The sequence below is a fragment of the Larimichthys crocea genome, unplaced genomic scaffold (genome assembly GCF_000972845.2).
Source record: "Larimichthys crocea isolate SSNF unplaced genomic scaffold, L_crocea_2.0 scaffold148, whole genome shotgun sequence".
In the NCBI taxonomy this organism is placed as follows: domain Eukaryota; kingdom Metazoa; phylum Chordata; class Actinopteri; family Sciaenidae; genus Larimichthys; species Larimichthys crocea.
In genome coordinates, this window is record NW_020852030.1 from 483,517 (window position 1) to 496,809 (window position 13,293).

A 13,293-nucleotide genomic window follows, 5' to 3' on the forward strand; every position below is an offset into this window, starting at 1 on the left:
AATATAAATATACACATATATGTTTAATGTATTTAATATAAATATACACATATATGTTTAATGTATTTAATATAAATATACACATATATGTTTAATGTATTCAATATAAATATACACATATATGTTTAATGTATTCAATATAAATATACACATATATGTTTAATGTATTCAATATAAATATACACATATATGTTTAATGTATTTAATATAAATATACACATATATGTTTAATGTATTTAATATAAATATACACATATATGTTTGATGTATTCAACAGACAGCAGTGTAAACAGAATTTGAGGCTGCAACAATTATTTATTTTAAGTTTATAAAAATCAAAATAATTTGAATAATTGGTGAATTTTTTGTGTAAATGTTAATATATGACCCATCCTGAACGTGGACCCGGTCCTGTCCTGAACGTGGACCCGGTCCTGTCCTGGTTCACGGTGTACTGACGTGCCTCTGTGTGTGTGTGTGTCTCAGTGAAGCAGGCGTTCTGCTCTCTGTACAGCTGTGGGCCTCTGCTCGGCAGCGGTGGTTTCGGTTCTGTGTTTTCGGGTCAGAGACTCTCTGATGGACTCCAGGTCAGACCTCAACCCTCCAGTCACGTGGTCACATGTTTCCTGTTTCCTGTTTGAAAACAAACTGACGTCTGTCCTTTTTGTCCCTGCAGGTCGCCGTCAAACAGATCTCCAGGGACAGAGTCCAGCAGTGGGCCCGCCTGGTGAGTGACTGACCCGGTCTGACCCGGTGCACTGACAGTTAAAGCGAGCGGACCTCAGGTCAGCTCTGCCCTCTGCTGGACTCACAGTGAATGACAGGCGTGGGCGGGGGCAGGCCCCTGGTTCCCACGGAAACCTGTGATGTCACGGTTCAGGACTTCCCCTCAGCGATGACCTCATTAATTATCATCAGAGCGTTAACGGGGAGCCCCCCCCCCCACAGGAAAAACACCTGACACCTGCAGACCATGACTCAAACAGGAAGTCACAGTGTGACCTGTTTCCTGTTGACGTGACATCAGTCTGACGTGAACTTCCTGTCCCCGCAGCCCGGCGAGCTCGCTCCTGTTCCCATGGAGATCGCTCTGCTGCAGCGGCTGTCGGAGGCCGGCGGGCACGGCGCCGTGGTCCGCATGCTGGACTGGTTTGAGGTGGAGGGGCGGGGCTTCCTGCTGGTTCTGGAGCGGCCGCCTCAGTGTCAGGACCTGTTCGACTTCATCACGGAGACGGGAGCGCTGTCGGAGCGCCTCGCCCTCAGGTGGGTCTCCCCGCATGGCACCCTGTGCTGGTTCTGGTTCTGTCCGTGTCCGCTCCCCGTCTCAAAGGTTCTGTTGGTGTCTGTCAGGTTCTTCAGGCAGATCGTGGAGGCTCTGCGATTCGTCCACGCTCACGGCGTCGTGCACCGGGACGTCAAAGACGAGAACATCGTGGTGGACACGCGGACGCTCGAGGTGAAGATCGTCGACTTCGGGTCCGGAGCGCCGCTGAAGGAGGCGCCGTACGGAGAGTTCGAAGGTGAGGAGACACCACGAAACACACCTGACACATCTGACCAATCAGTGGAGGTTATCCAGACGTGCTCACACCTGTCTCCTCCCGCAGGTACGAGGGTCTACAGTCCTCCTGAGTGGATCCTGTCTCAGTCCTACGAGGCCGTCCCGCTCACCGTCTGGTCTCTGGGCGTCCTTCTCTTCGACATGGTCTGCGGGGACATCCCCTTCGAGTGCGACCAGGAGATCATCGGGGCCACGCCCCTTTTCACGCGACGGGTCTCTACAGGTGAGCAGAGGCCCCGCCCACCACTCTGCTCTCATAAAGCCTGATTGGTTGATCTTGATGTCTAACCTGGGCTCTTCCTGTTCGTCACCAGAATGCCAGTCTCTGATTCGCTGGTGTCTGTCGTACCGGCCCGAGGAGCGTCCAACCCTGGAGGAGATCCTGACCCACCCCTGGATGGAGGAGGAGGAAGGAGACCTGCAGGAGGAGCACGCCTCTCTGCCCAGCCAGTCCCTGTAGAACCGCCTGGGACAGAACCCTGACCGGCTCCAGAACCGGGCCTAACTCACACTGGACTTAAAGACAGGAAGTGCTCTCAGCTGATTTTTTATTTAATTTAATTTATCTGCAGCAGGGCTGGATGACTTCCTGTTTATTTATTGATCCGTTTTAATTTATTCACATGAATAATCAGAAAGTTTGGTTCATGTTCAGCTGGTATGAGTTCTGGTTCTGCTGATGTCACTGTAGATACTTGTGTATTATTGGCTGGTTCAAAGGTCAAAGTGGCTCATGGTCACTTGTTTCTGTTTATTTATATTAAATATGAATTTATGGATCAAAAGATCTGAATAAATGTTTTCATCACTTCCTCGAGTCTTCTGTGTGTCTCTGAGACTACGTTACCCATGAGTCAGTGTTTCAAACAAACATTAAACAGCTGCTTAACGAATATCTCTGAACTTTCACTTCAATGCTTTTATTTTTATTTCACAAAGATTTTGAGAATAAAACATCTTGAACGATGCACACACGTTTGACCAGCAGGCGGCGCTGAAGGTGACAGTCCTCTGGCAGGTGAGGCGTCCACCCAGCAGCCAATAAGATTCCTCCATGTTCAACCTGAAGGAGAACAAGGAAGTGATTGTTGACAAGAGGAGGAGGAAGAAGAGGTCTCACTCTGACTGTTTATTCAGAGCTCTTCACGACATGAAAAAACATTTCATCAAATTTAAACTGTTGAAACTTTAAATTCATTTATTGTCTGTCCAAAACCTGGACGTAGTCTCTGTCCCCGCAGACTGTCCAAAACCTGGACGTAGTCTCTGTGACCGCAGACTGTCTAAAACCTGGACGTAGTCTCCGTGACGTCCCCGCAGACTGTCTAAAACCTGGACGTAGTCTCCGTTATGTCCCGCAGACTGTCCAATAAGAATCCTTTGAACAGTTCATTATGTTGAGTTCACTGATGGATACAATAAAATGTCTTTGTTCTTACTAAATGTTTCTTTGAACTGTTTTGGTGTCCTGGTTTCTCTTCAGAGTGATACATCCTGTCAGTCTGTCCCATCTTCGCCGATGTAGTTCCTTCACTTCCGGGACACATCAGCCTCCACGGTCTGTTTTCATGCCGATGTTTGCGGTGGTTCCCCCGCAGACTTCTCCACTCCGAGCCCGGTGAAGTGTCTGCCTCTCACTTCCACCCGAACCAGAATCCAGAGCTCGGTGCCGGTCCGGTCCAGACTGTGACGGGGCTAGCTGAGAGGCTAGCGGAGCGTTAGCCGAGCAGACAGCGGGCAGAGGCAGCAGCATGGCCGGGGGCAGCCACAGCCAGCCGCCCGAGGACAAGGCAGCCAGCCGGGGTCAGAGCGACGGTAAGACCCGGGGAGGAGACCCGAGGACCGGCACAGGAGCTCACCTCACACCGGGCCACAGGCTCTGGACCCGGGGAGCTGCCTGAGGAGCTGACGCGATCAGTCTTAATTAAAACGTCATTATGGTTAATTAAAGTCCGTGACGTCAGAGAGAGTGTGTGTGTGTGTGTGTGTTCAGCTAACTAGCAGCTGAGCTAACCAAACTTTAGCAGGTAACCAGCGACGTCAGCTGACACGTCACGTGACGAGGACAGTGTTTACCTGTCAGGTGTTTAATGAGTCGAGCTCGCGCATTTATTTTAATAGATATAATTAGCTGTTAGCATGCTAGCTGAGCTAACAGCACAGTGTGTGTGTGTGTGTGTGTGTGTGTGTGTGTGTGTGTGTGTGTTAGCTCTGGGTGTGTGTGTGTTAGCTCAGGGTGTGTGTGTGTGTGTGTGTGTGTGTGTGTGTAAACAGGTTTGACAGGACAGGTGAGGCTCAGATACTGACAGTGTCACGTGTTCAGGTGTGTGAGCCTGTCGCTGGATAATGAACGTTGGATAATGGATGTTGGATCATGGACGTTGGATAATGGATGGTTGGATAATGGATGTTGGATAATGAACGTTGGATAATGGATGTTGGATAATGGACGTTGGATAATGGATGGTTGGATAATGGATGTTGGATAAAGGATGGTTGGATAATGGATGTTGGATAATGGATGGTTGGATAATGGATGGTTGGATAATGGATGTTGGATAATGGATGGTTGGATAATGGATGTTGGATAATGAATGTTGGATAATGAATGTTGGATAATGAATGTTGGATAATGAATGTTGGATAATGGATGGTTGGATAATGAATGTTGGATAATGGATGGTTGGATAATGAATGTTGGATAATGGATGGTTGGATAATGAATGTTGGATAATGAATGTTGGATAATGAATGTTGGATAATGAATGTTGGATAATGAATGTTGGATAATGGATGGTTGGATAATGAAGGTTGGATAATGGATGGTTGGATAATGAATGTTGGATAATGGATGGTTGGATAATGAATGTTGGATAATGAATGTTGGATAATGAATGTTGGATAATGAATGTTGGATAATGAATGTTGGATAATGGATGGTTGGATAATGAAGGTTGGATAATGGATGGTTGGATAATGAATGTTGGATAATGGATGGTTGGATAATGAATGTTGGATAATGAATGTTGGATAATGAATGTTGGATAATGAATGTTGGATAATGAATGTTGGATAATGGATGGTTGGATAATGAAGGTTGGATAATGGATGGTTGGATAATGAATGTTGGATAATGAAGGTTGGATAATGGACGTCAGGTAATGAACACTGTGTCTCGTGCAGTCAACAGGAAGTTGAAGTACATCAGTTTGGCGGTCCTGGTAGTCCAGAATGCGTCGCTCATCCTCAGCATCCGATACGTCCGCACGTTGCCGGGCGACCGCTTCTTCACGACGTCAGCCGTCGTCATGGCAGAGATCCTGAAGGTGCTGACGTGTCTGCTCATCATCCTGCTGCAGAAGAGATGTGAGGCTCACGCAACGTTCACACAACGTCTACACAACATTTACACAACGTCTACACAACATTTACACAATGTCTACACAACATTTACACAACGTCTACACAACATTTACACAACGTCTACACAATGTTGTTAAAATGACATTTACATGCAGCATGTGTGTAGAATGACCTCAGACGTCTGTCTGTCTCTCTGTCTCTGTCTGTCTCTCTCTCTCTCTGTGTCTGTCTGTCTCTCTCTGCCTGTCTGTCTGCAGTCAGTGTGAAGGACACCGTCGTCTTCCTCGTGGACGCCGTGGTCTTCCAGTACAAAGACACTCTGAAGCTCGCCGTCCCGTCGCTCATCTACACTCTGCAGAACAACCTGCAGTACGTGGCCATCTCCAACCTGCCGGCCGCCACCTTCCAGGTGAGTCCCAGAGTCAGCTGACCACATGAGTAACAGCGTCCCGGGACCTGACTCACCTGTCTGCACCTGCAGGTGACGTACCAGCTGAAGATTCTGACCACGGCTCTGTTCAGCGTGTTGATGTTGAGGAAGTCTCTGTCCAGAGTCCAGTGGGTCTCTCTGCTGCTGCTGTTCGCCGGCGTCGCCATCGTACAGGTACTTCCTGTCACGTGACCCTGTGACCGTAATGTGCAGCAGGCCGTTATCTGACATGCTCGATGATGCGTTTCCTGTCAGGTGCAGCAGGAGGGGAAGAAGGAGGCGTCCGTGTCGGACAGCTCCAATCAGAACTACACGGTGGGTCTGGTTGCCGTGGTGATCAGCTGCCTGTCGTCGGGCTTCGCCGGCGTTTACTTCGAGAAGATCCTGAAGGGAAGCTCCGCCTCCGTCTGGGTGAGGAACGTGCAGCTGGGGATCTTTGGCACAGCGCTCGGCATGCTGGGAATGTGGTGGAACGACGGCGCCGCCATCGCCGAGCGCGGCTTCCTGTTCGGCTACACGGACATGGTGTGGTGCGTCATCTTCAACCAGGCGTTCGGCGGGCTGCTGGTCGCCGTGGTGGTGAAGTACGCCGACAACATCCTGAAAGGCTTCGCCACCTCCTTCTCCATCATCGTCTCCACGGTGATGTCCATCTACCTGTTCGGTTTCCACGTCGACCTGCTCTTCACGGCGGGGGCGGGGCTCGTCATCGGCGCCGTCTACATGTACAGCCTTCCAAAAGCGGCCGGCGGCGCCGCGTCCCCGAGCTCCTCCACGTCTTCCTCGGCGTCTTCGGCGCCACCCCGGACGGACGGAGGCGCCAAGATGGAGGCGTTTCTCCCAAAGTCAGTGCTGGTGAAGTGACTTCCTGTTTCTCTCTCTCTCTCTGGTGTCTCCTGGTGCTCACTTCCTGTCTGCTCATGGCGAGGTCAAAGGTCACGCCGCTGCTCGCTCTCTGCAGAGCTCGCTCGCCCGAGGGTCGACCTCCTCTGCTGTTGACTCCTCCTCTCATTTCCTCCTAACTCCTCCCACCTCACCCGGACTCCTGCCCTATTGACCCCGCACTGACTCCTCCCCTCGCACTGACTCCTCCCCTCACACTGACTCCTCCCCTCTCCTCCCGCTGAGCTCCGCCTCCTGAAGACGGCGTCTCCTGATGTTTTCAAACTTCTCTCTGCTCCTCCTCACAGACCTCGTGTCACCTCCTCCTGTGATGGAGAGGAGGAGGGAGGAGCTCGCTAACAGACAGACTCCTGCTGCTCCTCCTCCTCCTCCTCTTCTTCTGCTGCTTCCTGCTCCTCTGCTCTAACTCTGCTTCTCCTGCTCGAGGAGGTGAGGAAGGTGGCAGCGCTCCTGACGTCTGCTGCTCCTCCCTTCTGTGAAGAGGTGCTGTGACTCCTCATCACAGAGGAGCAGGAGGAGCAGGAGGAGCAGGAGCAGTCTGTCTGCTTCCTGTCTGTGGTGTCGCCTTCTGCCTTAAACTCTCACTGACTGAAGACGAGCGCTGCGTTTCTGTTTTCACGAGTCGGCGCCTGATCAGAACCTGAAGTATCGATTATCGATCCAGACATCAGAACCAGGACCGGTCCGGTCCGGTCACAGCTCGAGGTGACGACCTTCATCAGGTCACAGCTTCGTTAAGAAGCTTCGTGATGACGTCATCGGTGAACCGAGACCTGCTGATGTCATCGGTGATGACATCAGCAGGTCTCGGTCCTGCTCGGCCTCCGGTGTTCTGGCGGGTCAGTGACAGGAAGTAGAGACAGGAAGTGATCGTCGAGCTGCACGGTGGAGCGAGCGCGGCTGCAGCTTCCTGTTGGCGGCCATGTTGGCGTGCTCGTGCCTTCTCGCCGTGCAGACGCCGCGCGGCTGTCGTGTTGGCGCTCAGCTGTGCAGCTGTGTGTTCTGGTCTGAGGGACTCAAACGGCGCGTGGGGCGGGGCGGGGCGGGGCGGGGCGGGGCTTGCTCGTTGATTGGAGCACCTTTAATTAACGAGCGGTGATAATTAAAATGCGTCTGCGGCGGCGTCATGAATGTTTCCTGTCACCGCGTTGGTTCGTCGGTCAGTTGCCTGACTGAATGTTTCTGTTTGACTTCACAAGGAAAGTTTCAGGAGGAAAGTTTCTGTTTTTGTCTTCAGATCGCTGCACGAGGAGACGAGCGGCTCGCCGTGTTAAGACGACCTCATCATCAGCTGATCAAATATCTGTTTGTTTTTATTTGATGATTTTTTCATTCAGTTTCCTCGTGGTCGAGGCGGCGACACTTTCTTTGGTTTCTGAATAATTAATAAATGAATTAATATATGAGTTTTATTTAATGTGGGATGAAGAGGAGGAGGAGGAGGCTCAGCAGGTCGCTTCAGCCAATCAGAGCTGCCGTTCAGTGTCCAGGTGGAAATATTCTTTTGTAAGTTACCATGGCGACGATGACGAAGAGTTCATCGCGTCATTATCTCAGTTTAACGAGACAAAATTATCTTTTCTCAGAAAATTATAAAAACATTCAAAGTTTTCTGAACATAAAAAAATAATTATCTCGTTATTTTGACAAGATTGACGAGATAATTTCATCGTCACTTTGTTTCCTGATGAGTCGCCTTAACGAGACGAAACTTGATTTCAGGTCAGAATCATCAGGATTTATTCAAATGTTTGTTTTTGTCTCGTTATCTCTGGATAATTATTTTATTATTAACAGATTATTGGCCTGAAAAACATTTTTTTTAAAACGCAGACGCTCTCGACTCTGATTCAAAATGTTTTTTTGTTTCATTCATCAAAAAGAGGCTGATGTTCATTTTAAAACAAAACATTTCTGATTTCTCCACATTAACTCCGCCTGGAGCGCCACCTGCTGGAAGTTTAAAGAACAATCCTGTAAAAGTCTTGAAGGACTTGCTGGATCCTGGAGTCCATCAGGATCCTTGAGAAATGTTCCAGGATTGTTTAAACTTCCTCATCCTGTCTGGACGTTTGTTTTTGGTTGCTGTTTGGTTTGTACTGTACGATGCCTGTAAATACTTCTTTTGGTAAACTTTTCTATAAACACGGACATGGACTGAAAACCTCTGGAGTCTGTCTTAATTTGAAAATATTCCAGGAAGTTTATTTTGAATTTTACAGTTTTAGGAAAGTTTCAATATTCTGACTTATAATTTAGAATTCAGAATATTTCATAAAGTTGTAATATTTTGATGTTGTACACAGGAAGTCTTTAAACATTCGTCCTGAACGTCTCAAACCGTCGACACAAACTGACACGAGAGGTCACTGAAATGTTGAACTGTCCCTTTAACGCTCATCACAGCAGCAGCCCAGAACCAGAACCAGAACCAGACCCAGCAGCAGCTGATCTCACTGCCTAGTCCAGCAGCAGTCAGCCCAGCTCGGCGTCTGTCTTTCAGCCTTTTATTTCACCAAGCTCTCACCAACCACTAAAAGTCAGTCCCACATTTACTCTTGTCCGGCGGCTTCTTGCTCGCTCACTCTCTCCTTTTCTCTTCTTAGCTTCCTCCGTCAGCGTCCTCTTCACTCTCTTCTCCTCTGCCATTACGTCTGACGTATCAATGACAGCGTTCACATGATTACAGGTCGGCGTTCGTTTATTTGATCCAGATTCATTTAAAACACTTTGAACATTTTCATGAAGTCGGAGATGATTGTTGGTGTCAGGAGAGAACACGTCATGATTCATTAATGATAATAACTGACAGTGTTTTTATTTTCATCATTTTTTAAAGTTCTGAAATAAATAATACAATAAATAATAATAGAAATAAATCTGATGTTTGAAACTAAGAAAACAGTTTTCATATTTAAATTTAGTTTTGATGACAAATATTTAATGAGGTGTGTCCAAACTTTTGTCTGATGCTGTAAATGTGTTGAAACGTTGATGGAACGTTCCAACAGGCAGTTTTCAGAGAACTTTGTTAAACTTCAGTTTAATGTTTAATTCAATGGTTCTGTGAAGAAGAAGAAGAAACGGGACAGAACCAGCACGACCCGGTGGGCTGACCTGAGGGTTCTGATGGTTCTGTGAGGAGGTGATTTGTTGACTTGTGACCGGTTAGTAAACAGGAAGTGGTCAGAGCAGGATGTTAGTGTCTTTGTAGGAAGACAGGAAGTGACTGGTTCTGGAGGCGGTTCTGAAGAAGTCGGACCTGACGACAGAACTTAAACTTAGACGGTCAGATAGTCTTAATGTTTGTTCTGGTGTAGGCGGGAAACGGACCGAGGTTCTGCGCTGTGACGGAGGCGAGGTGATGTCAAACGATGACGCAGTGATGGAACACTACATTACCCATCATGCAACTGGAAGTCAGTTCTCACCTCACACATATTTCACACAGAAGAAGAGTTTTAGATTTTTGAACAGCTGTTTATTGACAGTCACCTCATGAAGCTCTCACGACACAGATCTGTGTTTTCATGTTTGTTTTCAGAATGTAACATCAGCTCTTCTTCTGCTTCTGTCCTCCAGATGTTCAGGGAAACAAAAAGGATCCTGAGAGACGGACTGACGGACGTCTGGACAAACTGACTCCTGCAGCTTCGACCTCATAATGCAGTATTATCATGGTACCTACAGGAGTAATAATGCAGTATTATCATGGTACCTACAGGAGTAATACTGCAGTATTATCATGGTACCTACAGGAGTAATACTGCAGTATTATCATGATACCTACAGGAGTAATACTGCAGTATTATCATGGTACCTACAGGAGTAATACTGCAGTATTATCATGGTACTTTCAGGAGTAATAATGCAGTATTATCATGGTACCTACAGGAGTAATACTGCAGTATTATCATGGTACCTACAGGAGTAATACTGCAGTATTATCATGGTACCTACAGGAGTAATACTGCAGTATTATCATGATACCTCGAGGTACTTCGAGGTACTTTAAACAGCCTTTAACGATCATTTACACATTAACAGTGTTAACTCAGATATTTATTCTGATATCTCAGTGTTAATAAATAAACATTATCTCAGTTTAATTAAGGTAATTATGCCGTTAATTCTCTTTATTTTGAGATAATAGTTTAGTTTATAATATCTAAAATATTTTAAATCATGTCAGATGATTGAAGAGAATTAAACTAAAGTTTGTTATAAATCATCATTTATCATTTAAAGTGTCTGAACTAAACTTTATTTTGTTTATTTTTTATTATTATCGACTGATTGAATCTCGAGTTTTTCATCTGACAGCAAACTGACAGTTTTTATAAAGAAGATCAAAGGAATTAAAATTAAACTGAAAATCTTATTTTAGTATTTTTATTATTATTTTCTTTTTTTTATTCTTTTAAACTCATCAAGGAAGTGAGTGTCATTTCAGAATAAAATGTCATTTCTTAATTATTTATTTAAATTTTAAATCCAGATTAGATTAAATTCAAACTGAAACAACTTGTTTCATAACTCAAGTGACATTTTAATTTCATTTTTTAAAATTTATTTCTTTTTAATTTTATTTATTTTATCATATTTGTTTTTTTAACATGTCAGACATTTCAAAATAAAAGGCCATATTTATTATTTATCTGCAACGTTCAGAAAAGAAACCAAAATATTTTTGTGAAAGTCTGAAACACTAAAGTGACCTTTGCTTTTATTGTGAAAGTTTACAGCGTTTCCTCCTGTTTTGATATGAACATGTGTTTTTAAGTTTTATATTGTACAAAGCGCTCCGTGTGTTCATGTATTCTTCTTTTCACCTCGATGCCTTAAAGTCTTGAAGCTTTAAAACAAAGTTGAATGTTTTTTTTGACACATTAAAGAGACTGTCGTCTGCATAGAAACACATTTTAATCAAATCTTTTCTAATTACTGTGAAATTAAAGTGAATTTAATGAACGAAAAAAAAGTTTCTTTTCTTTCGACTTCTCAACTTGTTCCCACAAACTGCAGTTCCTCAAACGTCCACTTGAGGCTGGCTCCAGAATTGAGTCAGTCTCCATAAGTCCCCATGTTCAAATGTTACTCAACCTCTCAGACCTCAACAGTAAAGCCACGAGTTCATAGGACGGCTCGTGACACCAGACAACCTGTCAACCTGGTCCTGACACGTCATGGCTTAGTCTCCTCATCAGGTGGACATGTTGTCTGATTTATTGATATGAGGCTGTGCAGAAAATAAAGTGAACACCTGACAGTGTCAGATTTAGGATCTATTGGCAGGAATTGAATATAATATTAATTAGTGTGTTTCATTAGTGTGTAATCACCTGAAAATAAGAATCATTGTGTTCGTGTGGCTTTCAAACGAGCCCTCTACATCTACAGGAGCCCAGAACAGACAAACCAAACTCTGATCTAGATTTGGACTTTGGCTTTTAAGTGAATTTGCTAGCCAGAGTTTTTCTTACATGCTTGGAATGAAGAGGGTGAGGTGTGGGAAAAGTAATCTGCAGCTTCACCACTAGGTGTCACTACATCCCACAGACTGAATCCAAACTTTTAAAGCTCCTCATTATCAGCAGCAGCAGCAGTTTGGTAGTTCGAGCTTCCTGAGTGACTTTGATCAGAGGATTTATCAAAGATTCAAGTGATCTGAATAAAAACATGTTGGTGTTTGCAGAGTTCAGTCCAACAGATAAAGAGCAGAGTCTCCAGGATCCATCTGTCTGTCTCTGAAGACTGACCGGTCCAAACGTCTTCCTCTACACTTGAGACAGCTTCCAAGAAGAAGGAGACCCTCCATGACACTCCCATCGAATGCCACGACATCTTTAAAGCCTTACCTGACCAACAGAGACACATCAGAGTCGCTCTGACCAACGGCGTCGCTGGCGTTGGAAAAACCTTCTCAGTGCTGAAGTTCACTCTGGACTGGGAAGAGGGCTCGGTGAACCAAGATGTCAGTCTGGTGGTTCTGCTCTCGTTCCGGGAGCTGATAGACCTGCAGCAGCCATGAAGGGAGTCTCTGGAGACACTGATTCAGGACTTCTGCTGTCTGTCTGCTCTCATCAGATGGAAGTGAGGGATGGAAGCCACCTGGACCTGGACCTGGAATGATGTTCTGTGGTTCTGTCTGATGTTCTGTGGTTCTGTCTGATGTTCTCTGGTTTTCTCTGATGTTCTCTGGTTCTGTCTGATGTTCTCTGGTTCTGTCTGATGTTCTCTGGTTCTCTCTGATGTTCTCTGGTTCTGTCTGATGTTCTCTGGTTCTGTCTGATGTTCTCTGGTTCTGTCTGATGTTCTCTGGTTCTGTCTGATGTTCTCTGGTTCTGTCTGATGTTCTCTGGTTCTGTCTGATGTTCTCTGGTTCTGTCTGATGTTCTCTGGTTCTGTCTGATGTTCTCTGGTTCTGTCTGATGTTCTCTGGTTCTGTCTGATGTTCTCTGGTTCTGTCTGATGTTCTCTGGTTCTGTCTGATGTTCTCTGGTTCTGTCTGATGTTCTCTGGTTCTGTCTGATGTTCTCTGGTTCTGTCTGATGTTCTCTGGTTCTGTCTGATGTTCTCTGGTTCTGTCTGATGTTCTCTGGTTCTGTCTGATGTTCTCTGGTTCTGTCTGATGTTCTCTGGTTCTGTCTGATGTTCTTTGGTTCTGTCTGATGTTCTCTGGTTCTGTCTGATGTTCTCTGGTTCTGTCTGATGTTCTTTGGTTCTCTCTGATGTTCTTTGGTTCTGTCTGATGTTCTTTGGTTCTCTCTGATGTTCTTTGGTTCTGTCCAATGTTCTCTGGTTCTGTCCGATGTTCTCTGGTTCTGTCTGATGTTCTTTTGTTCTGTCTGATGTTCTTTGGTTCTCTCTGACGTTCTTTGGTTCTGTCCGATGTTCTCTGGTTCTGTCTGATGTTCTTTGGTTCTGTCTGATGTTCTTTGGTTCTGTCTGATGTTCTTTGGTTCTGTCTGATGTTCTCTGGTTCTGTCTGATGTTCTTTGGTTCTCTCTGATGTTCTTTGGTTCTCTCTGATGTT

At 45.8% G+C, this 13,293-nt stretch overlaps 2 protein-coding genes across 12 annotated transcripts; both read left to right on the forward strand.

Annotated features, from left to right (window-relative positions):
- Positions 1 to 482: 482 nt before the first annotated feature.
- pim2 (Pim-2 proto-oncogene, serine/threonine kinase) lies at positions 483 to 2,373 on the forward strand (the record flags this gene model as incomplete). Its single annotated transcript, XM_019255654.2, has 6 exons — positions 483 to 587; positions 677 to 727; positions 1,055 to 1,263; positions 1,351 to 1,520; positions 1,608 to 1,784; positions 1,876 to 2,373. Coding segments are annotated over 6 exons (858 nt in total), but the record flags the coding sequence as incomplete, so codon positions are not given.
- A 629-nt stretch (positions 2,374 to 3,002) lies between these two features.
- On the forward strand, positions 3,003 to 11,241 carry slc35a2 (solute carrier family 35 member 2). 11 transcript variants are annotated; one of them, XR_003461789.1, is made up of 7 exons: positions 3,003 to 3,376; positions 4,745 to 4,927; positions 5,182 to 5,333; positions 5,406 to 5,528; positions 5,610 to 6,209; positions 9,578 to 9,676; positions 9,840 to 11,241. XR_003461789.1 is itself a non-coding variant. In XM_027275632.1 (7 exons), exons 1-6 carry the CDS (start codon positions 3,313 to 3,315, stop codon positions 9,897 to 9,899), a joined length of 1,182 nt encoding a protein of 393 aa, XP_027131433.1. In that variant the 5' UTR covers positions 3,003 to 3,312; the 3' UTR covers positions 9,900 to 9,937; positions 9,972 to 11,241. The 11 variants fall into 11 exon arrangements, 8 of the variants coding, with proteins under 8 accessions (XP_027131433.1, XP_019111206.1, XP_010749527.2 ...); XR_003461790.1 differs by having other exon boundaries at positions 5,610 to 6,199; XM_027275632.1 differs by lacking the exon at positions 9,578 to 9,676 and having other exon boundaries at positions 9,840 to 9,937; positions 9,972 to 11,241.
- Positions 11,242 to 13,293: the final 2,052 nt, after the last annotated feature.

Coding starts and splice junctions, on each gene's coding strand:
- slc35a2 (XM_019255658.2), top strand. CDS start 3,313: ATGGCCGGGGGCAGCCACAGCCAGCCGCCCGAGGACAAGGCAGCCAGC. Junction 4,928..5,181: donor CATCCTGCTGCAGAAGAGAT/GTGAGGCTCACG, acceptor GTCTGTCTGCAG/TCAGTGTGAAGGACACCGTC. Junction 5,529..5,609: donor CCGGCGTCGCCATCGTACAG/GTACTTCCTGTC, acceptor GTTTCCTGTCAG/GTGCAGCAGGAGGGGAAGAA.